General features: G+C 29.3%; 3 protein-coding genes across 3 annotated transcripts; 2 read left to right on the top strand and 1 right to left on the bottom strand.

The window, feature by feature from the left end:
- Window positions 1-20085, top strand: LOC145192733 (protein flightless-1 homolog). The gene is made up of 43 exons (XM_090072956.1): window positions 1-168; window positions 419-526; window positions 761-832; window positions 1073-1153; window positions 5976-6002; window positions 6133-6191; window positions 7109-7130; window positions 7269-7323; window positions 7440-7486; window positions 7649-7686; window positions 8666-8717; window positions 8983-9151; window positions 9436-9494; window positions 9594-9639; window positions 10147-10202; window positions 10308-10363; window positions 10525-10609; window positions 12040-12187; window positions 12314-12336; window positions 12485-12541; window positions 12733-12780; window positions 12895-12938; window positions 13021-13106; window positions 13231-13281; window positions 13385-13431; window positions 13554-13619; window positions 14022-14348; window positions 14491-14519; window positions 14631-14697; window positions 14772-14837; window positions 14934-15021; window positions 15149-15236; window positions 15438-15551; window positions 15697-15796; window positions 15926-16048; window positions 17139-17351; window positions 17521-17716; window positions 18240-18379; window positions 18564-18758; window positions 18902-18994; window positions 19209-19256; window positions 19342-19407; window positions 19586-20085. Exons 1-43 carry the CDS (start codon window positions 100-102, stop codon window positions 19712-19714), a joined length of 3753 nt encoding a protein of 1250 aa, XP_089929082.1. The 5' UTR covers window positions 1-99; the 3' UTR covers window positions 19715-20085.
- LOC149878068 (uncharacterized) lies at window positions 2018-5193 on the top strand. The gene has a single exon (XM_090072957.1). It carries the CDS (start codon window positions 2525-2527, stop codon window positions 3284-3286), a length of 762 nt encoding a protein of 253 aa, XP_089929083.1. The 5' UTR covers window positions 2018-2524; the 3' UTR covers window positions 3287-5193.
- Window positions 19950-27261, bottom strand: LOC145185967 (uncharacterized). The gene is made up of 4 exons (XM_090073205.1): window positions 26741-27261; window positions 26361-26623; window positions 21608-21772; window positions 19950-20003 (listed from the first exon to the last, which is right to left on the bottom strand). Exons 1-4 carry the CDS (start codon window positions 26829-26831, stop codon window positions 19950-19952), a joined length of 573 nt encoding a protein of 190 aa, XP_089929331.1. The 5' UTR covers window positions 26832-27261.
- Between the last annotated feature and the right edge of the window lie 123 nt (window positions 27262-27384).

Genomic DNA, 27384 nt, shown 5'->3' on the forward strand with positions numbered 1-27384 from the left:
TATTCTTTTTTTTTTCTTTAGTTTAGCAAAGTAATGAAAATACATAAAAAAAAATAGATATCTTTATATATTAAATTTAAAAGTATAATTTAAATCAAAATGTCTGCCGATGTCCTTGGTGTCCTTCCTTTTGTACGAGGAATTGATTTATCTAAAAATGACTTTAATGTAAGTTTATTTATTGACTGTGTTACCAACTAACTGATACACACACACATACACACACACACACACACACACACACACACACACACACACACACACACACACACACACAAATACATTTGTATATATTTATTTTACCAATTTTATAGTTAAGCCAAAATCTTTACAGTTTTACAGCTATAAAGATTCAGTAAATACTGCTGAACTACAAAAAAAAAGTCTTTGTAAGAATCCTTTATTTATTCCTAACTAGAGTTCTTTCCCATCTCGATTAATCTCAATGACCAATCTTCGATGGCTACGCTTAGACAAATCAAATTTATCAAAAGTTCCTGAAGAAATTTGTCAATTAACTAAATTGGTAAGTATGACTTTGTTGTATATTACAAATATTTAGACAAATAAATTTACAAGATTGATTTGCTATATATTTATTACAAATATTTTATATCTACTTAATAATTTAGAAGTAGATATTATTCTATCAGTTTTATAATTTATTTAAATTTTAGATCATCAGCTTTTTCTGAAGTTTGTTTGTTATGTTGTTGGCAAAACTAACTTTTAAATAAAAATTATTCTTATCTTGTTATAGGAGCATCTTTCTTTAGTGAAAAATAATTTAAACAGCTTACAGATAGATGTTGCCAATCTACCTAATCTGAAGGTAAAGTTTCGCATTTCTTCATTCTGATTTACTAAATTTTACTTGAATCTAGTTTGTTGCTAAAGAATCTACTTCGATTCTAAAGCATTCCTATTCTTTATGATAGTTTTCAATTAATTTCTAATTTTTATTTTTTTTATCTCTTATACCCAAAGCAATTAAAACAATAAAAATATATTTAAAAAATTAAGTTGTGCTTTTGGTTTCTTCACTTCATCTACAATAAATTAATGTATGTAGGTAATTAATGCTCGTCATAATCATCTGAAAAATGCCAGCATTCCCAATGAAGTTTTTGCTCTTGAAGATTTGCTCACAATGGTAATTGTTTAAATTTCATATTTAAAAATTTTATTTTTATAAGTTGAAAAAAAAAAATTTTGTTAAAAGTACTGCATGTGATTTATATTTTTTTAAATTTTAGAAAAATGATTTTAAAATGTAAAAAATGCAATTTTAAAATAAATGAAAAATTTATTTTAAAATATTGAAAAAAATTTTTTAATAATTAGAACAAGTATTAATATTAAAGTTTACTCTTTAAATAGAATTAGCTTTAATTACTCTGCACCATTTTTTTTCGTTGTTGTGAATGGGCAATTATTTTGTTTAAGAAAATTGTTCCTTGTAAATCACACTGCCAAGCTATTTATTGTTTTACTGACTAACTTGTTTATTGTTTACATAAAAGTGCTAAGAACTCTGACATTTAAATCAATAATTGTACAACCATTTTACTGTATTATACATATAAAACCAGCTTTAAATGTGATATACATAAAGTAGCTTTAGGTTCATTCAAATAGGTAATCATAGTATCAAATATAGTATCAAATTCAGTAATACTTTTTGTGGGGCTAGATGTAAAAAAGCAAAAATCTTGTTGAGAAAATTTTTATTTAGATATTATACCTCTGAATGTCCTATTTCAAATTTACAAAGTTGAAAATAACTATCAAAGAGTGGCCTTAACTAAGTTTTTTTTCTCCCTTTTCTTACTTAAATTTATATTGCATAAGTAGGATTTGAAAAAATTACAATACCAAAGATTATAACAATATTATTACATGTTTTGTAGCTTAAGAAAACCAAAATGATTTTTACAACCTTTTTCTTTGTATCTTTTAAAATTGTATAATGTTAGTGTTGTATTAATTTAATTTGCTTATATTGTTTTATATATCTACAATACAAATGCTTTGTAATTAGCTGTAAAAAAAAAAAAAAAAATTAATTTTTTTTTTTTTTTTTTTTTACAGGAAATTCTTGTTAAAAATGGACTTTCATTTACTTGATTTGTGAAAATATATGCTCTTTGTAAATAATGCATTTAAAATTTCCTTTATAAAAATTGTTTGGTTGTTGTTTACTAACCAAATTTTGTGGCTTTGGAACTAATATTATCATTACCGTCTTTGATTACAAAGTTGTATTCCAATTGCTGTTCAGATTTTTTACAATGATTCAAATTTTTATTTTGTTAAAAAATAACTTTTTGTTGAGAATGAAACAAGTTTAATGATGTAAACAGTGAATACAAAAATAAAATAATAACCCGGATGTAATATAAACATGAGTCTGATTTTGCAGGAAATTTCAAGTTTAAATTTTGTTTTAAAATGAAGCAAAAGCATTTTTTGCTGATATTTTTATATTGTTTTCATATTTTTGATTTTGGATTTTATAAATAGTATGACTACTTTCCATTATTCTCAATTGATTTTAATAGTTTTATTGACTGCTTCATTAAATTTTGCTGCAGAGTACTTAAGAAATGTGGATTGCTCAGCATACTTGTATTATGTTCATATTGATAAAGAATATAGTAGATATTATCCATATGTTGTAAATATTCATCGATGTCATGGAGCTGATTATGGTGATTTTAATCCGTTACTTCAAGCATGTATGCCAACTCAGCTTAATTTTATAAATATAACTGTGATAGATAAATTTTCCTTGAAACCCATTTCAATAGAAATTCAAAATGATACAACATGTTCAGTTCAATGCATTTCAATAGCAGGTCTTACCAGTTACTCACCATGTAATGGTAATTCCTGTAGGTGTAATTGCAACAACTCAAAACAGAACCCACATTGTTATAAACCAAAGGTATGGAGCCCTTTAGATTGCGATTGCGTTTGTCCCATGGTGCAACAAGATTGCAGTAAGGAAAGAGTATGGAATAGTGAAAGTTGCCAATGTACTTGCAAACAGGAATTATTCTCAGAATGTTTCATGCTAAACAAAACACTTGACTTGACTTCATGTCGGTGCATTGATGCAAATTTAGAATGTGATAAAAAAAGCTTTTCTTACAGCATAGTTGTTGTAATTTTAGGTGCAGAAGCATTGGTTGTACTTTTATTAAACTTTTTTTTACATAGACATCTGAAAATTTTCAGCTGCGCAAAGATTAAATGTTTCAAATTCAAAAGCGAAAAAAAATGATGTTTTTGTACCTTAAAAAATAGTGTTTTTTTTTTAACAATTTTATTCATATTTAAGCAAATTGTTATTGAATGATTAATTTAAATTTACGGCGTTTAAATAGTTTTATCTATTTAATGTTTTTTCCATAAACTTTAAAAAAAAAACTTTATTATTATTGTTATTGTGTATTTAGTATTGATGGATTTTAAGGTAATCTAGTCCTGAGCATAGAAATATGAACAAACTTGTATTTAGGCATGAGTCGGAGAGTTTTTATCCTAAATAACTTATCCTTGGTAGTCTATGTGATGTGTATATTATTTAAATTCCAATAAATGATTTGAAAAAAATTTACATTTTATAGTTTATGAAGCTTACAACATTTGATTAATTTGTAAATAATTTCGGCCAAATTTAAAAGAACGGTCATTCCATAGCAGTCATGACATTTTGACTTTAAGGAGAAATAAACAAGGAATAAGTGATTAATGCAATCTTTTTTTCATATGTACCTATAGTTGTCTCATTGTACAAAATAAAACATGTGGTTGTGACAGCCACAAAAATTAAAATGTGCCTTGGTTAAACCTATACGTGCTTTTTTCAAAAACCATAAACAGCTGAAACAATTAATAGATGAAAAAATTGCTGCATTTGGTTGCAATCACTAAGACACTTGACAGTGTTTTAGGAATTTCACCATGTAGCAGTTTTTGAATTAAGAAGATAGCCAGTTACTTTTTTGCGCGTTTGGTTGAGTTGCAAAACTCTTAAACTGTTTATTTATAGTATTATGTATTAGTAGTTTGCCATCCATTAAGTTAATTTTTTTGATTTTGATTAAACAGGTGGTTGGTTTAATAAGATTGTGAACTTGATATTGTGGTAACATTAAAAAACTTTATACCAGGACTGTATTATAAAAACTCTGTATACACTAGGACTTTACATACTAAAAACTCTATCAGTTAAAGTTAAATTTTGAGAATAAGACATTGCATATATTAATAGAGTTTAGGTAGGTGTGGAAGCAGCAGGCTCTAAAGGAATTCTCTGAATATATGAGTATTTGAGCATGGCATAATGTACAAAATTTGGCAAACTTTATTTATCACTTATTTGCTCAGATTAGCATTCTTCTAATCTAAGTACAAAGTAATTTTTTTTTAATTTCTTCTCCATTTACTTTGACAACAATTCTTCATAGCCCATTGAGATTTCTTCAGGGTAGACAAAGCCCAGGACCAAATCATCAGAGAGTAAACAAAAATTTTATTGGAAGTGGTATTTCTGATAAGCCAATTTTTTCTGCAAAATGTAAAACCACTTCATTTGCTTTCTGTCCATGTTTTGATCAATGTTAGTAGATATAATTTATCACTAACAAAGTTCTTTAAAAGCTGAAAAACCATACAACAAATTTAAAAGTTTCAACAATCAAAAGAAAAGTTAAGCTGCACAGTAAAAGAGTATTTTTTTTGTATCACAGATCCAAAAAAAAAAATGGGTATCAAACTTTGAGTTACTCTCATATCTCCCATATCTTCATTAACACAATTCACGAAATCCCAATATTTTTTTTTTATACATTTATGCATGAAGTTAAATATTTCTCTGAAATGTCTTTCTTATATGGAATGACAAAACTGTAAACACAGGTTATGGATATGCAGACTTCCTGCATTCCTTGTTCCTCTGGAGCAGTTGGTTGAAACTGTATATACAGTATGCATATTTTAAGAGTGTATATGGCTTTTCCGATTTACTTGGCACAGTGAAGATAAAGCTGTCGGTTTGAAAGATAAACCTTTGCTTGCATCCCTTCAACAAAAAAAAAAAAATTATCTCCTTAACTTCCTTACGAAATTTTTGAAGATTTCTTATGAAAGATAAACCTTTGCTTGCATCCCTTCAACAAAAAAAAAAAAAAATTATCTCCTTAACTTCCTTATGAAATTTTTGAAGATTTCTTATGAAAGATAAACCTTTGCTTGCATCCCTTCAACAAAAAAAAAAAAATTATCTCCTTAACTTCCTTATGAAATTTTTGAAGATTTCTTATGAAATAAAAAAATTCATTTTTATGATTATTAATTTGAAAATACTGATCACACACACACACACACAAAATAAAGACTATAAGAAAGATAAACAAAGTCCTGTTATTTCCATTATAAAAATGCTTGGCTCTCTAGTTTATTAATTTGAAAATACTGATCACACACACAAAAAAAAGACTATAAGAAAGATAAACAAAGTCCTGTTATTTCCATTATAAAAATGCTTGGCTCTCTAGTTTAGCATTTTCAAAATGCACTTACTAAAAAAGAAAGTGCATTTAACAAGTGAAAATATCATAGAAAGTGATATCACAGAAAGTGCATTTAACAAGTAAAATATAATAAAGAATTGTTTGAAACTTAACTACCCCAACTTTTACTCTGTAACTTAAGAATAAGGGTACTTTCATATAAGAATAAGCATACTTTCATATAAGCAAAGAGAAAAAAAAGAATGTTAACTGCCTCATCAAAGAGTGTTAACTGCCACCAAAGTATCTCAGCAAACTGTCCAAGACTAACATAAAAAATAAATATGCCATTTTATGTCATATTTTTAAGAAAAATTTATTTTTTTACCTACTGAACATTACCATGGAGATATTTAAGAACAAATAATAGTTAAGTTTTTTTTTTCTTTTCTATAGGACCTAAGTTACAACCAGATAATTGAGGTGAGAATGACATAATTATCATAATTATCTTTAAAGTTAAAAAATGTTACCAATTTTTTTTTCGTAATTTTTTCTTAAGTTGGTAAAATAAAATTTTAATCATAGCTAAATATGGCTTTTTTTTTTTTAGATTCCAGAAGAGTTGGAAAATGCCAGCGAGTTGCTTGTTCTAAACTTGAGTAACAACAAGTAAAGATTAATGTGTTTTTTTTTCAAAATAGTTTTTCGTTTTTATAGATTTACAAATTTTAATTAATATTGAATTGAAATAAATCTGTCTGTTGAAATTATTTCAGTTTATGAAGCAAATATTTGATAAATGTTTGGTTTAAAAATGTAATTTTGAATTAAAAAATATTTTTGCAGAAATTCTGAAAATACTATAAAAGCCACCCGAAAAAGTTATTCCTAACGTTTTTTGGCCATTTCAGCATGTTATTGGCAGTACATTTAAAAATATTATTCAAGAAATTTTTAAGAAAATAATATCAAGAAGTTTTTAACCTAATTTCGACTTTTGGTTCAGATCATTTTATTGATAGTAAATGTGTCAAATGCAAAGCTAGCATTATAAATGTGAAAGCAAGTAAAAAAAAAAAAGTCTTAGTCTGATTCGTATTAGTTTCATAGCATGCAATTATGTTATAATTCTTTGCATATAGTTAAGTTTTTTACCATGTAATTTAGTTATATTTCTTTATTTTGTCAAGCACTAGTTAGTTAAACAAAAAATCTGACAGAAAATAACTACAAAAGTCTAAAGTATCCATTACGAATATAAATACATTTTGGAATTTTCTGCTTCACTATTGAGAAAATACAGTGATCATATTAAAGTGTTCACCAAACAATTCTTCTTTTTTTTTTCAAATGCTACACTTGTTTATAGTTGTAACTTCCATAGTTAAGTCTTTGTTCAACCTTTAATATGGTAATGTCAACTTATAAAATCATAACAGAAAACTCAAGAAACAATCTTCATGTTTTTAGAACTATACAAACAGCCTCAATAATTGTCAATATTAAATTAATTTTAGATCAGTGTTGTATTAATTTTGGGAGGTGATTATTTTATTATCTTGTAAATTGATGTACTTATTTTTTAGAGTTACATCCATTCCAAACCAGGTACTTTTGTGTTAACTTTGATTTATACTTATATCATTTAATTACTTTATATGATAAGTATAAATTCTTTTATTTGCATTTAGTTTTGCTAAATAAACACAAAGGGAATTAAGTTTTTGTGATAATTTTGTTTACTAGCTGTTCATGAATTTGACTGATTTGATTTTCCTTGATATTAGCAGCAATTTGTTAGGTTAGTAGTTGGCTTTTAAAATTTATGAGTAATCTTTTGTCTTGTATTTATTTCATTAGTAAGTATGGTATGTTATAATAATATATGAGAGGTTAAATAGAATATTTTCCTTATAGAGACTGTACCACCACAGTTGCGGAGATTGACAAATCTTCAGACACTGGTAAAACTTATCTTATTGTTTAAATAGTTGTTAAAACTAAACGTAGAATTTTCTCAATAGGTAGAATTTGTTGCAAATTATTTCAGAAAAGTTTTGTTGCAAATTATGCCATGCATTGTGTAATAATATGATTTTTTAAAACTTTTTATTGTTTTTGTTTAGATCTTAAATAACAATCCACTCATGCATGCACAATTAAGGTAAATAATTGAAAGTAATATTATTGGTTTAATTGCAGCAGTCAAAGGATTTTTAGGAGACTGTCTGACAAAAATCTATTTCAGAACTCCATTATCTGCATCATATATAGTAATGCCACCAAGTCAAGAGACAGTAGGAACAGTTTTGATATTTCAGCTTTCACTAACTGTTCTCAAATCATAATGTTTTACTAATAAAGATTTTTGGTGTGACAAATATCTTCGATTTTGCTGATATCATGTTCATCTCTTCATTTTGTGGTTTAAAGACACCTGAACAGTCATTAATAGTCATTGACTTGTTTTGTGTCAGTCCAGAAAAAAAAAGTTAAAAAGAACATTGCGCAGAGGCGGAGGCTTTTACACCTCCAAATTGCACACTTAATTCAAATTTAAAGGTTTGAATAGTTTAAGACAGCAAACAATATTTAGTAATGATGAGCAATAAAGTTGATAATGAAAAATGATAAATCTACCTGCTTAGAATGTTTCCTGAAAGTTATGCTGTTTGCATTGTTGGCCTGCCATTACTCTTGATTAAAATTTTAATGAGGCTTAATTATGGTTAGGTAAATAAATGTTAAAGGACTGTCTATAGAATAAGGAGGCGTTAAAGGTATCTACTTCCAACCCATTAGAAGTCCTGAATAAACTGTAAAAAATATTGTGGGATCAATGCCTTGGCATATTGATGAGTGCTTTATAGATCAAAGATGGTATTATATTCAGCTAATATTTTATACTATGTAAAATATAGTAGAAAATATTAGCTTTATATATTTTTTGTTTTTTTTTTTGCTTTAGAGGTGTTTGAAACTGTTTAATTTAATTTTAGATAAAAAGAAAACTAATTTAAATTTTTTTTTTTATTTCATTAGGAATTTTATTATCTATTAAAGTTTTTTTAAATTTTGTTCTGGTAAAGAGATATAAAATAGTAGAAATTCTGTATATGAATGCATCATTTTTCATTTTCTAGACAGCTACCCTCTTTAACACAGCTTCATACTCTTCATCTCAGAAATACTCAAGTAAGTTGATTTGACAGTAAAACAAGGGCAAATAACAGAGACATATTTTTCTTTATAAAAAACTACTTAATCTGTATTTTGGTGTGATAGCACCCTGTTGTTTTTTTTTAATTCTGTTCAAGTTTACTATAATCATACTAGGTTAAGTATCAGTTTAATAACGGTTTTCCAACATTTAAGATAAATTTAAGACAAAAAACTTTTTTTCCTGGTGTGTGTTTTTGTATTTTGCATTTTTGGATATTTTTCTAACTTTTTTCTCCAGCGTACACTTTCCAACATGCCAAATAAATTGGATAATATTGAAACATTAACAGATTTAGACATCTCTCACAATGACTTACCAAGAGTTCCAGAGTCTATCTATCGAATGAACAACTTAAAAAGGCTGGATTTAAGCCACAATCAGATTACGGAGTTATCTTCTTTAGTGGGTATGTTTTGTTTTAGCGTCTGAGTAATTTCTTTGAGGTAAACTGTGGGTGATGTGTTATGCACATATGTGGGTGAGGTGCATATGTGGGTGATGTGTTATGTACATATGCAGGTGAGGTGCATATGTGGCTTATGTGCTTTTTGTATGTAACTGTAAACAAAAGTGAAATCTCTTTAAAAAAAAGTCAAAAAAGAAGTTTTTTGGGAAAATTTATCTATTTTGCTTTTGTATAAGAATAATAAAGTATATTTTTCTTTTTTTTTTTTTCTTTTTTTTTTATAGATTCATGGACAAAACTGGAAACTTTGAACGTTGGAAGAAATCTACTTGCTGGCCTACCAGTAACTTTTAACTAAAAATAATTTGAATGTTTTTGTTTTGATTGGTTAAGAGCTTTACTTAAAAATCCAAAATTTTTTTCTTTTTCTTCTATTTTTTAGATGACCATTTGCAAGTTAACAAGTTTAAAGCGGCTATACACCAATAGTATACTGTTAATTTTGTTGTATTTTTTATAATATAAAACCAAAAAATATTATAAAAATTTGAAATAGGTTTTTTTGTGAGTTCAAAACCTCATCATTTATAATGAGGTTTTAAACTCACTAGAAAACAAGCTTTATGGCACTGTTTTTATAAAGTTTTTAATAAACTTTATAAAAACAGTGCCATATTAACTTGTTTTCTAAATAGTAGTTTTGTTAAAAGGCTGAAGAACAAAGCAATAAAAATGAATTTAACAATTATCAAACAAGCATGAATTTCTTTTAGAGATCTTTTTAAAAAAAAAAAAACAGCCATTATTATCTGAAACGCAATTATAAATAACAAATCATCAATAGCTCCTAAAGTGTACATTTTATAAATAACAACATGTTTCTAAGCAAGCAGGTGACACTAAAAAACTAAGCAAAGTGACAATCAACCTTTTAATGTTTAAATATTTATGTGATGAAATGGTGCAGTTAAAAAAGAGTGTTTTCATTTTTTTAGATAATAAATTGACATTTGAGGGGATACCATTAAGCATCGGCAAACTATTAAACTTGGTAAAAAAAATATTCAAATGTTGATATGTTTTGCTGACAACTATTTTTAACTTAATGTTAAATATTTTGCTACTTAAGTCACTTTCTCTATAAACATGTTATTAGGAAGTGTTCATGGCAGCATGGAATCAGTTAGAATGTATTCCAGAAGGCCTTTGCAGGTGTGTGGTTATTTTAACCTGCTGCTTTTTCCATATAATTATTTGTAGCATTGTTTTCTTGTGTATTTTTTATTTATATATTATGCGCAATTATGATTGGCAAAAGTTTTAATTTCTTTTGTTCTGCTTTTAGTTTAGAAAAATAATCATTTTTCATTTAGGTGTTTGAAATTAAAAAAGCTGGTTTTGCATTCAAACTGTTTGATTACACTTCCTGAAGGAATACATTTCTTGACAAATTTAGAGGTACTTTATTGGTGACAATTTTTATCGTTCTTCTTATGGGTTATGATAATTGTCTTAACTTGTTATGGATTAGATTATCATTTTTCATGGACCCTATTACATTACTTGTATATCAGGATGTTAACTTATGCTTATATTGATATCAGTCCCCCAAAGTGTTCCAATGAATAATAAAAAAATTCTGTAAAAATTTCAGTTTATTTAAAGAAAGTTTAGAGGTTGCTGACATGTGAAGTTCTTAACAATATCAATTTTAAGTGATATAATAAAAAAAAAAATTTTTTTTTCAATTAGAGATGGTCAAAGTATCTACACATGTATTACAGTGATTTTCTTGTTTGTTATTCAATAACAATGAAATGATAAATTGAATTGAATGTTCTTATGCATAGAGTTTGTTGCTAATACTTTACTGCCCATCAACATTATTGAATAAGTGTTGTCTTATTCGACAATTTTTTTCATTCTCTGTTGACGGATGGAATAGCTGATGTTATACTGCATCAAATCATGGCCCAAACACTGAAGTACAGGCATTGCAATTACTGCAGCTCCAGTCACTCACTTTGGTAATATCAAGATGCTTGGCTAATTTTTCATTAAATAAGTTAAATTTGCTTTTCTTGGCTGGCTTCTGTGTTTGAAAGGAAGTTGAAGGTTCTATTCTAAATTCATCGCTGGTTGCCTCTTCCTCATTTTCTGATGATTTGGACCCGAGAATAACATGTTCTTCATGAACCAATTTATTTGTCTTTCGGAACCCTATGTCTTTCCAGGTCTTCCTGCCTCTTCAGCATTTATACCTCTATTCTGCCATTATTGCGACCTCAAGTGAGCCTATTTTTCCTGGACATCCTTGCTTCACTGTAACTGGAGGAACTCTTTGTTCTCTTCATAATCATGAGTTTCATTGCACCAGCATGAGCTGTATTGAATAAATTTGCCAGGCTTTCTTACCATTCAATTTCCTTCTGTTGCAATCCCACTGACCACTTCACTTTATTTTCTTTGTTCTTGCATAGTTTTTCTCATTCCCTGAACAGACTCTCCACCTTTTTATTTTTTAAGGGCAGTGGTTGCATTCAATTTAGACAAGACTTAACCTATAAGCTTTACCACAGTCTGTGTCCTAGTAATAGGTTTTTCAGTAGAAACTCTGTAATTTGTACAAGCTATGTATTCCTGACTGAGTGTCTGTTCTATAAATAAAATCTAGTAAATTATTCATAACTTGAAAGAAAATGTTCTAAAAGTATTGAAATTTTTAGGGAATTATTTTTTTATATATTAGAATGTTATGGGAGGGTGCCCCACAAAAAAAATCAGAAGCTCATTTTTTTGCATCACTCTATTAGTTATGTTAATAAGTTTGTTATATTTCAGTCTGCTATGCTAACTAAAGACTGAGTAAAACCATTAACATTTTTTAGATATTAGATACCAGGAACAATCCAAAATTAGTTATGCCTCCAAAACCTGTTTCCAACAGTGAAGTAGATGCAGAATTTTATAATATAGACTTCTCCTATCAAGCTCAATTACGTCTTGCTGCAGGTCAATCCCCAGCTAATGCACAAAGTGAGTAGATAAGGCACATTTTTTATAGCCATTCATACAGTTTGTTTCTAATGCTTTTGAATGCATAAATATTCTTTCGTAATAATAAAATACTTTTTTTTTAAAAAAATCTTTCAATTTTTTTAGATAAAGACCCTATCGCAAGAAAGGTAAAAGCATTTTGTTTTTAAATCTTACTTTTTGAAAAATGTATTTTACTTTTTTTCTATATGTTGTTTTTTTTTTTTGCTACGGTGGTCGGTTGTCATCTATCAGATGGTTGAAACAAATTAAAATTTTTTTTTGTAAATATTTCAGATGAGGCTGAGAGGAAGAAGATACCAATCTGCATCAGAAACTGATAAAAAGTTAAAAGTAAGTCATGTCATAATTTCTGCACTTGTTGTTTTTAACTGTTGTTGCCTTTTCTTGTTTTATTACTAATTTCTTACCCTTTGGGAATATATTATAAATGGAAAGTTATTAATTCACATAATACAGCAGCACAGCATATGTTAGCAGATATTTATGTAGCTTTCTGCTATGTTAAAATGATTTTTATTCAGGGAATGGTTGAGAGTGTGGAGGAAAAAAAGCATAAAAAAATTCGCAAGGTAAAAATGTTTTTCTTTAGATGAACTATAGGAATGAGTTATTTAAATATTGTTTAATTCCATCTTTCTCTACTCTTTGTTGGATTTTGAAAAATAAAAAAAAAACAATTTTAGGATGAAGTTGGAAATGACACCTCACCAGACTCTCATCGGCTTAAGTAAGTAAAAATGATTTTATCAAATTCATTTTAACTTTTAACTATTTTGAAAGCTTCAAACAACACATTTAAATTTCTTAAGGGGGGGAAAGCGTTGGGATCAAAATCTTTCAAAGCCAAACTTAAACTACGCAGATATCTTCCAAGATGATGTTGGGATGGAGTCGGGTACATTCCACTATAACTTTTCCAGTTTTTTTTTTTTTTTTTTTCTATTTTAAGATTTTATTTTTGTTTATAATTTTTTTTTTTTTTTTTTTCTATTTTATTTTTTGGTTTCATATGCTTTTAGGTTTGCTAATTTGGGTAATTGAGAACTTCTTACCTACACCATTAGAGGAAGGTTGTTAAATGTTTATATTTATTTTTTCTATTTTTCTTTTTAAAGAGTTACTTTTACAGCAAAAAAGTTTTATCCATAACTTTTGTTTGGTTTGTGCTTGTAGCTTTTTTTGGAAAATTTTACGATGGTGACTGCTACATTGTCTTAAAGGTTTTTATATTTTATCATGTTATAACAATGTCTGTGTCTTATACTATATTCTAGTTGATTTTGTATGCTTGTCTTGTTTACTTGTATGTCTTTGAAACCATTGAAAACCATTGCTTTTTTAGTCAGAGTACACTGATGCTGGGATGCTAAACCATAAGATTTATTATTGGATTGGTCAACATTGCACAGTTTGTTTTTTTTGTTTGTTTGCTTTTACAAACTAAATCTGCTTTATTAACTTTTACATTAAGATGTATGCAATTTTTTTTCATTTTTCAAAGAGAGAAACCCATCCAGTTATTTCGGACAGACAATCCTTTGTTTCCAAAAAATTATAATTAGAAATTTACTTATGTTATACAGTTGAAAAAGTATTGCCTGTTTCAAAGTAAATCAAAGATCTTGTTCAAAAAATTGATACTATTTTTGTCATCATGAAATAGCCTCAGATTATTGTGACACTTGCAACCAAGGTTTTTTTTGAAATGATCTTACTTTAGCTAAATATACTACAAATGGGGTTTAGAATATGTAGTTTATTTTGTAAGTTATAATTTTAGTTATAATATGCTAAAACTTTTGTTTCTCAGTTGGATAAAAAGGCATGTGCTGCCATCCATGCAGTTAATTTGCGCAATCTACTTGGTGCAGAAGGTAGGACAATGAGAGAAGAACAGTCTGATGAATCTGAGGAGTTTCTAGGTTTGTTTGATTCGTGTGTCTCATACATTGAAGGTGGAAACAACAGTGGTTTTTATAGTGTTGAAGATGCTGTGTACACTACACGGTTGTATCGCTTATATGGAAGTCAAGGTATCTCAGTTGAACCTGTGGCATTGAGTTGGGAGTCACTTGATCCTAATTATGTCTTTGTGTGTGATGCTGGATTGAAGATTTACTTATGGGCTGGTTCTAAGGTTGTATCCAGTGTTTTTACATTGTTGACATTTTTATGTACTTAAAAAACATTGTTTGTGAAATATATTTCTGTTAGTTGTTTTGGTTATTTTGTATACTGCTAAAAAAAGACAATATGATAAAGTCCTTTTTATGTTATAGGCAAAACTTATGTACAGAACAAAAGGAAGGTAATTTTTAAATCTTTGCATTGAGTTTTTTTGCCATTACAGTTTGTTATCATTAAGTTTTCTTCAGATTTTCCAAATCAAACATTTTTTCTTTCTTTTTTTTTTTCTCAGGTTGTTTGCTGACAAGATTAACAAGAATGAGCGAAAAAACAAGGCTGAAATTACTCAAGTGTTTGAGGTGTGTAAATTATTTATGCTGTATTCATCTCTTCAGTTTGATTTTTTTTTTATAACTTGTTCATTTCTTAAAAGGATGAGATTGATGAGTTTATGGAGTTCTGGAATCTCATAGGTGGTCCACCAAAAGGGCGGCTTAGAGTATGTAGCTATTCTGTGATAAAGAACTCACATAGATTTTGATTTAACTTTTAAAAGTTAAAAAAAAATTTACAATACTAAAATTAACTGTTGTAGGAAAAATATGAGTACAAGTACTTTACCCCTAAACTTCCAATATTATATAAAGTTGGTCTCGGTATGGGATACTTAGAACTTCCACAAGGTAAGATTTTTTTTATGGTTTACTATATTTATATTTATATTTATATTTATATTTGGTTTTGTATGTTTAAATTTGATATTGTTTAATGATAAAGTTTTTGCATTTAACTTTTTTGGATTTGTTACAGTGGAAATCCCCAGGAAGAAATTGAAACAAGATATACTGGATACAAAAAGTGTTTATATACTAGATTGTTGGTCAGACGTGTTCATTTGGTATATTTTCATTATAAACATTCATATAGTATATGATGTTGCATATGCTGCAATCAAATGTACTTCAGTATTAGTATGATAATGCTAATTATTTAAAGTCTTTTATAGCCAAGCTATCAAATCTCGTAGCATTTTTTCTAAGTCTTTTTTGACTTTGAGATCATAAGAAATTACAGGTTTTGTGTGTGTGTATTTTTTTAGGATAGGAAGGCGATCAGCTCGATTAGTAAGAGCAGCTGCTGCAAAACTGGCTCAAGAGCTATCAGAATTCCTTCCTAGACCTGAATATTCTTTAGTTACTCGAAACATAGAAGGGTATTTTTCTTTATTATTCTAAACCTATTGTGTAGTTACTAAGAATGTTTGTCTGTCAGAAAATAAAATTTAACCATTAAGTGAAAATTTAAAATGTTAAATATGTTGAATGTATAAAACAAAACTTATTATTTTTTTTTTTAAGAGTAGAAAATTCCATCTTCAAGAGTAAATTTCATGGTTGGGATGATGTTTTAGCTGTTGATTTTACAAAGACAGCAAAATCAGTTTCCGCATCAAGAGCTGTAATTTTCTTTGTTTGAGGAAGTTTTTTTAAAATCAAAATTTAAATTTAAACTTAAATTTTTAGTGATTTATAGCTAATAGTTTATCAACTCTGGGATTATATAGATTTATAGCACTATTCTTTTTAGGAAATGACTGCAAAAGAACAGGAACCTAATATAATTCCTAACCTTCCAGCACCAAAAGTTCAAAAAGTTGATCTTGCTGCATTGTTTACTGCTCGACAATTACCTATGTCTGATCAAGAATGTGTAAGAATTGTCTTCATTATCATTATGACATTTAAAAATGTGTAAGCCATGTTTGAAAATGGAATGCTCCATCATTATTATTATTATTATTATTATTATTATTATTATTATTATTATTATTATTATTATTATTATTATTATTATTATTATTATTGTTGTTATTATTATTATTATTGTTGTTATTATTATTATTATTATTATTATTATTATTATTATTATTATTATTATTATTATTATTATTATTATTATTATTATTATTATTATTATTATTATTATTATTATTGTTATTATTATTATTATTATTATTATTATTATTATTATTATTATTATTATTATTATTATTATTATTATTATTATTATTATTATTATTATTACAATAATCATATTTTTGTAAAAGCATTTAAAAAATGAAAACAAAAAGGATTGAAATTTAAAAGGTGATTTTATTCAAAAAAATTATATTTATGTCAAATATCTCTTTTGTGTCCAATCCTTTAAAAAAAATCTAAATAAATTGTAAAATATAGAGAAAGGGAGAAAAGTTGAAAAATTTTTTCCCTCTGTATAAAAAATAACTTCTTGCAAAAAAAATTGTACAAATTATTCAAGAATAGAGAAATTTTTCTGCCAAACTTTACCTCTGGCATTTTAAACTTTTGTTAAAAGCTTATGTATGATATCTGACTGTTGTGTTAAGGCTTGCATATTGTTGCTATTTCTCTTGCAATAGTTTGTCAGGATTCTAAAATACGTTATCTCATTTGCTGCATTTGAAGCACAGCATGGATTGATTGATCTTTCAAAATGACCATTAGTAAAAATATGTTAAATTTTAACTAAACTCAAGTAATTTCACAGTTAGATGCTTAGATGTTATAGCTGCACTAACGTTTGATAACTTTTAACTTTTTTTTTTACATTAAATACCTTTTCATTGAATAGCACCAAAAAAAAAATCTTTTTTGAAACATTTTTTTGTAAAAATATTACATTGATTTTGTTGATTAAAAGATTTTCTTTTTTTTTTCTGTGATTTTCTTTGGTTGACAAAGTTTTTACCCACATTTGTATCCTGTTCTAATATTTCCAGGATCAGTTAGCTGACGAATGGAATGAAGATTTAGATCAGATGGAATGTTTTGTCTTAGAGGGACGAAAATTTGTTCGACTTCCAGAGGAAGAATTAGGATACTTTTACAGTGCTGACTGCTATGTGTTTTTGTGTCGCTATTGGGTGCCTCCAGAGGATAATGAAGATGATGAAGAAAATGATGACGAACAAGACGAAGATGAAGAAAAAGAGGTAAAGTAGACTTTTTCAACAATTATTATCTCCATTAGACATTAACTCCGGAAGAATTTTACTTTTATTATCCATGTTTTAATAAATATAGTGTTAAGTTGATGATCAGATCATAACAAGGTTAGCTTAATGTTATATTTATAAAGTATTATTTTTATATTATATTTAGGATGATTTTCAATGCGTGGTGTATTTCTGGGAAGGTCGTGATGCAGGAAAGATGGGCTGGTTAACGTTCACTTTCAGTCTTCAAAAGAAGTTTGAAGCGCTGTTTGGGGATAAATTGGAAGTGGTGAGAACTCGGCAGCAGCAGGAGGCGCTAAAGTTCTTGTCTCATTTTAAAGGGAAATTCATCGTTGAAAAAGGTTTTTTGTGAAGCTTTTTAAAAAATATACCATAAATTTTTTTGTTTGGTTTCAACTTAAAAAATAAAAGTTTTAAATGATTTTTGGCTACATAAGCTATGGCAAGAACAGAAAAAACGAAAAATTTAGCTAAATTTTTTTATTTAAAATTTTATCTACACAAAAATCTAAATCTTTGTGTTGAATCATAGGATTATCTTTCTCTACAAAAATTGCAAAAATACTCTAAAGTTTAAATGTAGATATGATAAATGAGTAAATCTCTTATTTATCATGCGAACCTATTTTTAAAAAAGGTTTAGAATTGCTAGAATCATTAAAAAAATACATTTAGAAGTCTGTCTCTAATAGCTACTAATCAAATAAACGAAGCAATTTTTTTCGCGAATGTTTAAACTTTAAAAAAGGTTTGTGTTAAGATAAAAGGCAACAAACAATAGGTTTTCTCAAAAATTCACCCACATTAAACAACTCAGTACTTTGTTTAGTTTTTCGTTAAAAATTTTTTTTTCTATATCACCAGGTCGTCGAAAACAAACTGAACGAAGTACAACTCCTAGATTGTTTGAGATTCGGTCAACTATGGGCAAACTAACAAGACGAGCGATGCAAGTGGAATGCGACGCCCAGATGTTGAACTCAAACTTTTGTTTTGTGCTTAAGGTAAAAAACACTTTGCTTGCCAATAAAAAGTTAAAAAACACTTTGCTTGCCAATAAAAGGTTAAAAAACACTTTGCTTGCCAATAAAAGGTTAAAAAACACTTTGCTTGCCAATAAAACATATCTTCTATCAGGTCAACCTATGCTTTTTTCTGTTAACTTAAATGACTTTCATTTATAAAAAGGTGCCTTTCGATTCATCCGGTGGAATCGTATATGCTTGGATCGGTAAGAGCTGCTCAGAAGATCAATCCACTCATGCAGAGGAGATTGCAGGAGAGCTTGCCAAAGAAGGATTTTCTATGCAAGTTCTTCTAGAAGGGGAAGAACCCGAAAACTTCTTTTGGGTAGGAATTGGCGGAAAGAAAGATGTTTCTCAGGTGAAAAATTTTTTTTTTTATATTCGTTAAAAAACCTTAAAGTAAATTCATCAAAAAATTCATAAAAGTAAAATTTCGTAATAAAAGTAATTTTATCGAACAATCGAAAAATCTCTGATGGTAAATTATTATTTATCATTTAGTCGGCAGAATACGCAACACATGCTCGCTTATTCAGATGTTCAAATGAAAAAGGATTTTTTACTGTGTCAGAAAAGTGTTCGGACTTTTGTCAGGTTTTTTTTTTTTTTTTTTTTTTTTTTTTGATCAGAGATCTATTGTGGCTTTTTTTCTTGAATGATTTTGATATTCGCATTGTTTAACATATTTATAAAAAACAATTTCAAACCTAAAAATGCGCTTAAAAAAACTGTTTACATTAAAATTATCCTCAGCTAAGCTACCTGCAAATATCTATTACAGAGTAAAAAGCAAATGCTATATTTTCAGGATGATCTTGCAGATGATGATGTCATGTTACTCGATACAGGAAGCGAGGTAATCTATTTGAGAATCATTCTTTGCCAGCGATTAAACCTTGCATTTGTATTGAGTTGAATTTATATGCTATGACTCGTTTTAGCTTTTTGTTTGGATTGGCGAAACTGCCAGCGACATTGAGAAAAAGTTGTCGATGAAAGCCGGCCAGGTAAGTAAATTTTTGCTAGAGTTACTTTCGGCTACGGAATTTTGTTTAATTTTGCTGAACGAAACTAGTAATACTTGAAATATTGTCCAGAAATTACAAGGTGTATTTTGGATTTTTAAAAAAAAGCGAGTATTTTATTTTACTATTATTTTTTTTTTTTTTGCTCTCGACTTTTTAGGTTTATATGCAACATATCAAAGAGCAAAAGTTAGGTCCGCAACGAAAATTACACTTAACTGGGAAGAGAAAGGAACCTTTTGTTTTTACGCGAGTTTTTCATGGGTGGTGTGAGTGGCCTGCAAAGTGATAGCTTTATCCGATCACACCACTTTCTCAACAATCAGTGGTGTTTAAATTTTAAAAAACCTTTGACTCGTTGACTCAGTTTAAGGCTAGCGTGCGTCGAACTCGCTGACTAACTTAGTGATTATAGGGGGGGGGGGGGGGGGAGGAGGACTAACTTATCTAAAAGATTAAATTTTAGATTTCTCAGCTCAAAAAAAAATCTTTGAGCTTTGTGAAACCCTTTGAACTTACTACAATTACTCTACTAGAATACGCTGACTCGATAGTCTAACAATTATTTGGACAGATTCCTAAAATTATTTAGCATATAAATATATTTTTGAATAATTTGTAATTACATGTATAATTTATATTTTCTACTCGATTAACATTCTTGTCTCTGTTTTTTTTTTTTTTTTTTTTTTTTTTTTAATACAATTTGTAAGTAACTCAGTTTTTTATTTACAAGCGGTCAAAAAAAAGCAAAAGAAAAAGGAGACTGCCCAGTGTTTATTGGTAGAAAAAATGTTTTATGATTTCATACGAAACTATTATCCTTCCTTTATGTATTTATGTACAAAATATTGAATTACATCACTCATGGATTTTCTGTTTATTTTTACAAGTGACAATGTGGAACACGCTTTAAATACTAAATTTGATATTGTTAAAATACAGGTGTAAAGATTGTCTGAATAAATTACTAGATCCGCTGAGTGGGTATTCCGTTCAAACGGACATGGATTGTTACAGTTGCGGTTGGTGTTTTGGATGAGATATCTTTGATAAACAAGATAAAATCGATAAAACATCGGTAAATCAGAAGATAACCAAAATTATTCTAAAGCAGAACAAGAATCCAATTCATTTTAAGTACAGGGTGACCAGAAAAAACGGAGACAAACATTTTTAATCATTTTTTGTTAAACCAACAAAAATTAGGTAAAACAATTATGAATAACAACAACATGGACCGGTTTCGAAGTGGCCTCCTCCCGCAGCGATACATAAGCCCAAACGCGTCTTGAAATTTTCACCGATGGGCCGCAGGTCTTCTGGCGATAATCGATCCCATTCCCGGCGCAGTGATTGCTTCAGCGACTCCAAACTTATGTGGCGTGTAGCACAGGCCCTGCCCTCCAAAATTGACCACACGCTGTAATCCATCGGGTTGAGATCCGGCGAGTAAGGCGGCCATTCCGAACACGCGATGAAGTCCGGAAAATGGGTCCGACACCAGTATTGAGTTGTTTTCGCCTTGTGAGCAGGGGCAGAGTCTTGTTGGAAAATCCAATTCACATCACCGAAGTGCGGTTGGGCCCACGGAAGTACCACAGTCTCGATTTTGACTCCTTGATCCACGAAAACGAGGGGGGTCTTACCGCTGGCGCAGATTCCGCCCCAGATCATGGCGGACTGCGGATTTTGGTGGTGTTCGACAATGGCCGACGTGCCAGAGCCTCAGCGGATCAGCTCCTATCGTTTTGGTGGTTGTGCACCTGCTCGAAGGTGAATAGCTTCTCGTCCGTGAACAGGATGCGCTCCCATCGCTGAACAGCGGCCCGACGCTTGAATTGGCGACATCTCTGGAGCCGCACACGTTTGTTTTCATCGATGAGCAATTGAACTTTTTGGAGCTTGTAAGGCATGAGGTTAAGCTCCCTTTTTTCCATTTGTCGCACCGATTCATGTTTCATTCCGGTTTTACGGGCGATTTTTCGCATGGAGACCCTTGAATTTCGCTTGACTCGCTTCTTGATATCTGGCGGTTTGCGGACGTGTTGACAGTACCATTCGGAAGCTATGTAGGATTGTGAAAAAGCTCCAAAAAGTCCATTGATGCCATTGCAATAACACACTGGGCCATCAACAACAAAAAAACTTAAGTTAAGATTACGTTTTGATAATTGCACACCTTTGAGCCTGTTCCAAGTAGGTGTTTTTGCTTAAGTCTAGATGCTAAAAGCTCAGCTTTTTCTTTTGACGAGGATAAGTCTCTAACCAAATCATTGAGCTCATCTTGGGCAAAGGTTTCTGGTCCTATATCAGAATCAGGGGTGTAGTCCAAATCCGTAGAATCCTAATCACTTTTGCCAGTAAAAAAATAAAATTCAGTTTTATCTTCAACAGACTGAAATCCATCCAATGGAGGGACTGGAATAAGCACTGACGCATCATGAGGAACTGGTCTGATAGCTGAATCCGAATTTGGATACACAACTTTGTGCTTATTTTTGACCGAAAAGCCAGTGGTATTAATGATGCAAAAGTAGCGATCAGTAAGGTGATTCTTGGGTTCCCTCCATATCATGAATACAGCAAATGGAAGTGAAATCTTTCGTTTATGAAGCCAATCACGTAAACCAGTAGAACACGAATTATAAATAATCTACGAACCCCATGATTTGTCCTGATCGCTTAGTGGACATCAAAAATACAATTTGTAGATTTTCGTTACGTCATTCGTAATTTTACGTCTTTGTCCAAAAGCTGTAAATGATCCGTACACAGAGCAGAAAGTGTCTGGATGATTTTTACGTCTTAGGCATACTAATAATTAAATTTATAGTCAGCAAAAAAAATCTGAATTGAGAAGCAATATTATTTAAATTGTAACAAAATCACTAAACACTACGATACATTTATCTCATCACAAAAATTAGACGTGCTACAGAAAAACTAAAAGCAGATTTGAAATCAGAGTTAAAAACTCTATCTAGTCCACATAAAATTATGTTTGATGAAAAGTTTTTGACCAGTGTTATCCATTTTTCTTTATTTTTGATTATTTTAAATCCAAAGTTATTTTATTGATGTGTTAAAAAAGAAATTTTCATTAAAAACTTTTTAGCACACTAAAAGTTTCAAGAACTTAAAATGAACTTCAAGTAAACGTGAGATGAATTTCAGATCTATTTTTCACTTTTATTGAAACTCACTGAAAAAATTGTACCAGCAACATTGTTACCTCTCCCATTAAGAAAAAAGTAGGAGTTCTGGTAGAATAACTCTTCTAAAAGAGTATCAGGTCTTTATTAAGATAGTGCACCCTTGGATTTGTAACATATCTGAAATCATGAACTTTATTTTATTTTTTTGACTCCAAGGTCACACTCTCCCTCACAATTCAAGCACTTTCTCTCACAATACAAGTTTTAACAGAAAATGGAAATTTATACAGGGTATTTCATAAATTGTGTACGTGCTTTTGATTTAAAATATTTAAGCAAACAATGAAGAAAGAATTTCTTTGTAACTTTATTTAGCAGTATATTTATCAAAATTAAAAGATAATAAATGTGGATATTCAACTTGTTTACCATCTTGCTCTTGACAGCGTTTCAAAAGAACCATTACGTTTTCGCAGGTTCTTCTACACACGTCTGTCGTCTGACAGACTCTCTGTCGTCTCTCTATCGTCTGACTCTCTATATTCTCTTGTTTAATCAGTTTATGAAGTTCAGCAATTGAAGAGAGTCTGTACTTGTATACAATATTCTTTGAGAAGCTCCAAACGAAGAAGTCCGGAGAAGAAAGGTCGGGAGAACGAGCAGCCTACTCGATTAGACCTCGTCTGCCTATCTATTGTTGAGGGAACTTTCGATTAAGCCAGCTTCTTGTTGTTTCGATCAATGCCCCATCTTGTTGAAAGTACATACCACTTTGTTTAGTTTGAGGCCATAAAAACTCTTCAAGCATTTGTAGATATGAATCACCTGTGACCGAAACGTCGAAAAAGTATACCAATTAGACCAATTGAAGTTATTCCATACCACACCATTCCACTCCATTTCTGTGAGTTTGGTACAGTTGTTTGTTTGTGCTAAGTTGAGTAGGCCCAATAGCAACAATTGTGACAGTTTATAATACCGTTCAACGTATTCTCGTCTGACCAAATAATCTTGTTTAGCAAGTTGGAGTTTTCTTCAAACTTTGACAACATGGTCTCACAAAACTCCATTCTTTTTTCAAAATCATCTTCAATAAGCTCTTGTACTGACCCTGTTCTAAATAATCGAAAACCTACTTCTTGAATTGTTCAATAATAGTTCAATAATAGTCGTCGGTTTCTTCGGCTCTAACGTTTTGAACGGCTTCATCTGTAACAATAAAATGAAAGTGGCTGGATCTTTCTTGATCGTGAACACTGCCAGTCTTCTTAAACTTGTCAACTAAATTTCGAATCGTTTTTTCATGAGGTGGCGGAACGGTACAATGATTTTTCAATTACTTTCTAGAAAATTTTTCATATTTGGCAAAATAAAAAAAATTTGGGTTTTTTCTTCGATCTAAAGTCGTAAAGCCATGCTTTTTTATATATATCTAAATTAATAATTAAACCTTTGTTATGATAATTAGAAGCAAATTTAAATCAAAAACACGTGTAAAACTTATGAAACACGCGGGTACCAAACGCTGCATCGCATACTTGAGATTAAAAGAATATGATGCTTTAAATCTTTTTTCCCCCAAAAATGTTTTTGTTTGGATTAACTAAATGTAATATTTTCTTAAGTAAAACCAGAGTCCATAGATGTTATTACAATTTAGTCATAAAGATTTCCATAGTTACAGTCCATAGTTATAGTTTAGTCATAAAGATTTTACCCCATAATCTTTGCATGATCTCTACATAATCTCTGCATGATCTCTACATAATCTCTGCATAATGTCTGGGATAAAGGAAAAACTGTTTATAATACAAACTAAATACCTGCTGGTCATCTTCATAAATATAATTTGGTCATCTTCAAATTAATTTTTTTCTACGGCTGCATGTATATCAGAGGTTCTTCTAATACTTGCACGATCTAAAATTTGACAGTTTTATGTAATAAAATGCTAAGCTATAGCTTATGCAATCTAAAAGGAAAAGTTTTTTACGAGTGAAAATTCCAGTTCTACTTAACTTTTCTTTAGTTGTTTTTTAGTCAGGCTTTAGTTAAGTTTATAAAATAACACAATAAGGTTTGATACGTATTATTTATTATAAAACAACTCGTTAACATAAATCTAAACATTTACAACGTTTTTTTTTTATCTCGTTCAGCATGAGCACACGTTTTTTTTTAAAAACTAACTTCGTAACGTGTAGTAATGATACTTCGTAACGTGCCGTAATGATACTTAGCAACGTTTGAGAAGATTTCATTTAGCATCATAATCAAAATGTCGAATATTGGAATTCTACTAGTTTACGATTCCGTTTAGGATATTTCTGTTAATCTTGCTTATTCTTGTTATTGGGTAATTATCTATCAATTTTGTTTATTCTTGTTATTTCTATTAATTTCTATTAATCTTGTTTATTCTCGTTACTTCTATTAATTTCAATTAATCTTGGTTATTCTTGTTGTTGGGTATTTGAGGTTGTGTAGCACGCGAACACGTTTACCTCTTCATCCACTACAACAGCTTTGCACTTAGATATTCTTTTTTTTTTTGAAGGGTCCTAACCCTAGCCTTCAGCCTAAAACCTAACCCTTTGAAGAGCCCTAAACCCTAACCCTAACAATGACACGATTTTATATTCTTTTAAAATAATCCCCTCATGATTAGTTAACTTGTTTTGAATTCTACATTACGGTTCGAGCGTGGGTAGTCATACCATTTTCATGACAACAATGCGTTACTTACAAAACTACTAAATTCATAACTGTTGCAACTTTTTTTTCGTCTGACTCATTAGATTTTAAAATAGGGAAGAGTTGCTTTAACTGCAACAGCTCCTTAACTTTTTTCCGGAACTAGAGCGTTAACTTTTATGCTTTTAATAGAGGGACCTATTTTCATTTTTTTGTTATATTTTTAATATCGTATCAAACAAATTACACAAGTGTGAAAAAATTAAAAAAAAAAAAAAGGTGTCTTGAAAAATCATTGTTTATTTCCATTATTAGTGCAGTCAATAAAGTCAAATCATGTTTAAAAGCGTAGTAGGGTTGTATAAAAAGCTTTCGTAGTTAAATCATCTTCGGTGAAGAAAGGTTTCTAAGGTGTTTTCTACAATATATTTTTTACAATATCTAAATCTATTCCACAATATCTAAAGTATTTTACAATATATTTTCTGGAAAACAATCAAGCCTGTCATTTACTATGCATAATATCTGATAATGAAACGACGAAATAATCTGAAAACTTAAATTTTTTATTCTTATGAGGCTATTGAGCTTGGACTGAATGCAAGATTCGAACTTGAAATTTCAAGTTTTACTTCGTATTTAAATTTTGGTTTAAAGACCGACCTTTCCTTAAAACCTTAAGATGAGATGTATGATGTTTTACTAAAAAAAAAAAAAAATCAATTAACAATTTATTGAAATGCTTATAACTTTTAATTCATAATTAATTTCATCCTAAAAGTTAATATTAGAATGTATTTTAAAATGCACTGAAGTGAAAGATAGGATTAACGCTTAATTACGTCGCTCGGTAATCGGCAAAAATAGCGAGAAAAAAATTTCCTGGAAATCTCTTTAAAGAAGTATTCTAAGAAACATTTGAGAATGAAAGTGTTCTCTTACACTTGTTTAAAAAAAAAAAAAAATTTAAGTTCGTTAGAGAAATCCGCTGGGATATTCCACAAGATTTTTAGTTTGTAAAGAAAAAAAACTTCGTATTATAAATTTATAATACGAAGTTTTTTTTCGTAAGGTAGATTGTACAATATGCGCCAAATTCTTTTGCTTAGCTAACTTTGTGCAAGGATGTTTAATACCTTTTCCTATAAGTTGAAAACAACTTTTGCAAAGAACAAAGTTTTCATTGGTTGCAGAAAAATTCACATTATTTTGAATGTGATCTACATCTTTATTAGTTTCACATGAAACCATTGGTGGAGGAGTTGCCATTTTAGTACCATTTGTACGCCCATTAACACAAATAAAACATTCACATTTCCCACCTCGAATAACTCTAGTATTAAGACCTAAAAGTAACAAGAAATTAGTTTTTTTAAATGCAAACGTAATATTGTTTATAAGAAAAATAATAATGAAAAAATTAACTAGTTTTTATTGGCTTATTTTTTATTAGAAAAACATACCTTCGTACTTGGGTCGAGCGGTGAATAAAAAGCTTTTTGAATCTGCTTTTTCTAAACTCACTAGATTTTTTCTAAAATTTGAACATAACATTTTAGGCAGATCAGGGTTTTCAACAGAGAAGTTTTCCCAAAAAAATCTCTTGATAAGATTTTCATAACGTTTTCCTTGTTGTGGGCATGAATTACTACATTTGGTTTGAATGCATCTTTAATCATTGCCTTTTTTCAAACAGCATATACAAAAGCACCTTAAAAACTCGTTATGATCTTTAGCAAAGTATGGCATTTCTTTTCTTTTCTTGAGAAATAATTTTTATATTTTCAAATTAATTACTTACTTTAAATTAATTACTGTGTATTCAAATTGAAATACACAGTAATTTTATAATTATTCTCGCTGTTATAACTAAAGTCTTTATTATTATTTAAGTCTTTTGTTGACAACAAATAAGCCAATCGGAAATTAATAAATATTATTATCACCAATCGCGTGGTTGCAATTACAGAAAGTAAACAGCAATAATGGCCGATGGAAAAATATTATTTTAATATTAAAACATCGTCATTTGTAAAACTTCTTACTAAGTTTTCTCGAAAAGCTACCATAAAAGGATTTAAATGTTGATAGTTTTTAAATGTTCTAA

The sequence above is a fragment of the Hydra viridissima genome, unplaced genomic scaffold, assembly GCF_058129835.1.
Source record: "Hydra viridissima isolate aposymbiotic clone 2 unplaced genomic scaffold, HvirCarnegie_v1 scaffold_15, whole genome shotgun sequence".
Classification (NCBI taxonomy): domain Eukaryota; kingdom Metazoa; phylum Cnidaria; class Hydrozoa; order Anthoathecata; family Hydridae; genus Hydra; species Hydra viridissima.

Excerpts from the sequence above, each read along its gene's own strand:
- LOC145185967 (XM_090073205.1), bottom strand. The coding sequence starts at position 26,831 with ATGTTATGTTCAAATTTTAGAAAAAATCTAGTGAGTTTAGAAAAAGCA. Across the intron at positions 26,624-26,740 it reads CGCTCGACCCAAGTACGAAG|GTCTTAATACTAGAGTTATT; the intron begins GTATGTTTTTCT and ends TGTTACTTTTAG. Across the intron at positions 21,773-26,360 it reads AAAAGAATTTGGCGCATATT|GATTCTACGGATTTGGACTA; the intron begins GTACAATCTACC and ends AAAAGTGATTAG.
- LOC145192733 (XM_090072956.1), top strand. The coding sequence starts at position 100 with ATGTCTGCCGATGTCCTTGGTGTCCTTCCTTTTGTACGAGGAATTGAT. Across the intron at positions 10,364-10,524 it reads ATTCCAGAAGGCCTTTGCAG|GTGTTTGAAATTAAAAAAGC; the intron begins GTGTGTGGTTAT and ends TTTTTCATTTAG. Across the intron at positions 10,610-12,039 it reads ATTTCTTGACAAATTTAGAG|ATATTAGATACCAGGAACAA; the intron begins GTACTTTATTGG and ends AACATTTTTTAG.
- LOC149878068 (XM_090072957.1), top strand. The coding sequence starts at position 2,525 with ATGACTACTTTCCATTATTCTCAATTGATTTTAATAGTTTTATTGACT.